This window comes from Vicia villosa, unplaced genomic scaffold (genome assembly GCF_029867415.1).
Source record: "Vicia villosa cultivar HV-30 ecotype Madison, WI unplaced genomic scaffold, Vvil1.0 ctg.000219F_1_1, whole genome shotgun sequence".
Taxonomy (NCBI): domain Eukaryota; kingdom Viridiplantae; phylum Streptophyta; class Magnoliopsida; order Fabales; family Fabaceae; genus Vicia; species Vicia villosa.
Genome location: NW_026705083.1, coordinates 136,109 through 140,599, shown reverse-complemented (window position 1 = coordinate 140,599; position 4,491 = coordinate 136,109). Strand labels below are relative to the sequence as shown.

The following is a 4,491-nucleotide window of genomic DNA, read 5'->3' as shown; positions in this document are numbered from 1 at the left end:
GCTTGCATTCAGGCGCTTCATGTCCAATCTTACCACAACAGAAACACCTCTTAGTACCAACAGTACACAGTTAAAGCACAAAATACCAGCAAGAGCATCTCCCCCACTAATTCTATTGCCCTCAATAGCTTTCTGCTTCCCTTTTCCAGCTTTACCATATAAGGCTTGCCACGACCTTGTTGACTCTTGCCCCGCTTCTCACTAATAACCCGATAATAAGCATTGTCTTCCTCATAAATCCGACAACTATCAACCAAATCAGCAAAGACACAAATCTTCTAGTAACTAATCGCCTTCATAATCTCTGGGCGCAATCCATTCTCAAACTTGATACACTTTGAAAATTCACTAGTTGGTCCATCACAGTGTTGGTAAAATTTAGCCAACTCTACAAACTTAGCAGCATACTCCAACACCGACTTTTTCCATTGCCTCAACTCAAGAAATTCGATTTCCTTCTTTCCACAGACATCCTCGGGAAAGTACTTCCTCAAGAACTCCCTACGGAACACAACCCAAGTGATCTCCTTACCTATAACCTCCAACCACTGACGAGTCTCTAGCCACTAGTCATCAGCCTCGACTACTAGCATATGAGTCCCATAATGAACCTTCTGATCTAGAGTACAATCCATCACATGGGAGATTCTCTCAATCTCCTTTAGCCATGTCAATGCACCATCAGAATCATGAGTTCCCTTGAAAACAGGTGGATTCTCCCTCTGGAAGGTAGCCAAATTGCGAGAAGCAGCATTCTCACTAACATTCGGCTGATGTTCCAAAGCTTGAGCCATTGCTTCCAAGGCAGCAGCAATCGCAACATCGTTCCTTCCAGCCATCACAACTCTTCACTACAACACAAAAGGAATCAATACAAAAGATAATAATACGAGTATTGTTATACTAAACTACAACACGACACATGGCCAGACGGACCGACCTGCTCTGATACCACTAATGTAACACCCCAAATATACCCCTCCATTAATAGAAAAATCAGAGTACAAAAATCTCAAGATAAACATCGCATTTGAGGCGTCACATTTTCAACTAAAAACACATCGCAAATCATGCTCATAATCATAGATACATAACACGTATAACAAAGGAATCATACTTCATTAAACATTCAAATCCAAATAGTTCATAATATCGCAGTGGAATTCAAAGAACAACATAATCCAAATCATAAAATCTTTGCCAATATGGCAACAATATCCAACATGTCTCAAAATAAGGAGAAGAACAAAAAAATCCAGCAAGGCATAACGACTTAATCAAAACAAATAAACGTCCCCCGAGTGCTACGTATCAAAGCATAAACACACCGACTCGAGCTACAAGGTAAACAGCTACTCCACGTCGTTACCTGCACGTTACCAACAAAGGGTAACATTCAAACAGAAGGGGTGAGACATCAAACAGTATAAAGGAACGTATGATAATATTCATGGCAAGGAAAAGATCATACATAGTTCACCACTTCTCATCACATAACATCATACAACAAATTTCATCATAAAGAACAATGTTATTATCCAATTACAATAACATATTCAATAGCATGACTACATCATCCACATATCACAACATCCACATCATAATCACAGTTCAAAATGCGACTCAATATGCGACTCGACTTATGCAAATGGATGTGGTACCATTTGGAGTAAAACTGTCGTCTCAAACATTGCCACTTGGGCCATCGTCGTTGCCATTTTCAGGCTAATAGCCGTTGCCATCTTTCAGGCTAATAGTCGTTGCAATCTTTAAGGCTAATAGTCATTGCCATTTTTAAGGCTAAAAGACACTTATGCAATGGATGCGACACAATGATGTACATCCATAAAACACACATTTACAACACATCACAACATCGACTAAACACCATTACTTTTATAGTAATTCATCACTTCACATTCACGTCGCTACGTTGTATCATCATACAACAATGTTTCACTTCACAACAACAATCACAACATCAAATGATATAATTCAAGAAAAGGTTTCAAAAAGATATCCAAAGGTTTCCAAATCATATACATTAGAAAGACATCAATTATAACTTCACGGAGGTTTAAACAGCACTGAGAAAGGAGTTGCGGATCAAAAGATAAATCAATTCAAAGTTACAAAAAGTTTTACACAACGGGGTCCACTTAGCGACCCTCCAACGCGCTTGATAAAGTTCAATTTTCATCAATCCAGCTTGAAGCGCGCTTGCCACAACTAAATCCAGAGGCGAACCAAAATCGCATTTCCGCTTAGCGGACCAGCTCCGCGTAGCGAGCTCGCGTATTTTCAAATTTTCACTCAGCATCCGCTTAGCGGGTCAGAGCCGCTTAGCGGACGTACGATTATGCAGAAAAATGACCTATGTGACAGACTTGAGAAATCACTCATCCACCACCCAAAACTCGTCCCAATCAACAATTAAACACATATAATCACAGCATCTAACATCATTCATCATCAATCATCAATAAAAACATGTTTTCAATTACAAATTCATGGAAATTCATCATAAACCCTAAGATTCTACAACATACAATTTATGGATAACAACATACAATCAAACCCCACCTAAACAACATCATACAACCCTTTATCATGAAAAATACCACCCTTACCTTGGATTTTGGATTGAAGCCAACTCTATCTTCAAAACCTAGCTTTCTCCTCTTCTTTCTCTCTTTCTTTATTTCACCAAATGAGCTTCTAATCTCTAAAACCCTTGTTTTGTTAAGCCCTCACTAACTTTCTAACTGCTAATGGACTCTAATTAGCACCTCTCAATTACTAATTCCATCATAGGACCAATAACTAATAAACTTACCAACTTATGTTATTTACTAATAATTCCCAATAAATAACATAAAATCAATTAAACACACAATTATCAAATAATTCACACGACACATAATAACACTAATAATTAAAAGAAAAATGGGCGTTACACCTTAGATGAATGGGAAGAGCAGCCTTTGAAAGAGGCTATGAATAAAACGAGCAAATTTTTTTGTCTTTTCGTGATTTCACCGAGTAGTGTATGTGATTAACACGTGAGGGGTTTCCTCGAGAGGACCTACGTTGTCATGTGAGTGATGGAATGTCATTTTCCGTGGGCGATGATGTCTGTGGTCGAGAGTAGGGTTGTGGGCCGGTCAATTTATCCTCGCCCTTTCACTTGATTTGTGATGGAAGGGTGGATTTAATTATAGTCGAATTCACTATTTCCTCTGCTTTTCAGGTAAAATGGATGAAGAAAACCCCGATATCGACATGATAGATGTGAAAGACGATCTCGAGGAGCAGGGTGTCCCTACCATACATGTCGTTCCGCTGTGGAGACCTGAGGACTCGGTGGCTTCTGACGCGTTAACCCTGGTTTTGCGGTTTGCTACCCATCCCCGAGAAGCTTTCAACGTTGTTGAAGATCTTTAGCCGGGAGCAGAAAGTTCTTGGAAAGGCTTGCGCGCCGAAAGTTTATCATCGTATTTGCTCAGCTTTCCCTGAGAACCATTTTGCAATGTATGAATTTGCTTTTAAGGAAGTGGGAATGCGATTTCCCTTCACGGTCTTGCATACGAATGTTTTCAATTGGTTGCAACTGGCGCCTTCCTAACTTCATCCTAATGCCCTGGCCTTTCTTCGGGCATTCGAGCTCACCTTCCAGTATCTAGAAGTCATACCGAGCATAGGGTTGTTCTTCTGTGTCTTCCATTTAAAAAGGAAGAGTGAGTCCGACGGGAGATACGCTTGGGTTTCCTTTAAACAACCTAGGAAACTGTGTTCACATTTACTCTGATTCTGTGAAACACTTCAAGGATAAATATTATGTGATAAAGCCTCTTACCCCTGCCATGGATGCAACCTTGTTCGACACCGTGGAGTGGCATTACAAACAATTAGAACGGGGAACGGATGTCTGTATATATATATATATATATATACATACGAGGACCTGGACGACTGTGATCGAGCGGCATATCATATGCTCATTAGATTCATTGGCGGCTTTTGGCCGGCGAGATGTACGACCCCCGATGGGAAGCAGATTTATGACAATCTGGGCGAGCCCGTTATGGTTGCTCGAAATAAAAATACAAAGGCTCTCCTCGAGTGTAAAATTGACGGGGAGGCAATGATTTTGTTAGGTACACCGCGTTTGTGTGTCGTAAGTTTTTACTTATATTTGTTTTGACTTTGTTCGTTGGGTGTAGGAAAAATAGAAGATTTGCACGAGAAGATGGTTAAGTTGTGTGTAGCTAAAGACTCTAAGGGTGCTATGAAGAGAACCCAAGTTCAGCAGCTAAAAGTTGTTGGTAAGGGTGCCGATTTCGGAGGCTCATCTCCTTCTTTATACGTGAGTCTTGACTCCCCGAGTGGTCTGGCCAAGAAGCAGAAGGTGCAAATTTCTCCTAAAGTTTGGTAGGAGGGGAAAGAGCCTAGGTCTACCAAGACGTTTTTGCTGCCCCTTTGCACTCTCTA

The 4,491-nt window shown here is 40.5% G+C and overlaps 1 protein-coding gene across 1 annotated transcript; it reads right to left on the bottom strand.

Annotated features, from left to right (window-relative positions):
• Positions 1-278: 278 nt before the first annotated feature.
• LOC131625546 (uncharacterized) lies at positions 279-839 on the bottom strand. The gene is made up of 2 exons (XM_058896398.1): positions 629-839; positions 279-532 (listed from the first exon to the last, which is right to left on the bottom strand). Exons 1-2 carry the CDS (start codon positions 837-839, stop codon positions 279-281), a joined length of 465 nt encoding a protein of 154 aa, XP_058752381.1.
• Between the last annotated feature and the right edge of the window lie 3,652 nt (positions 840-4,491).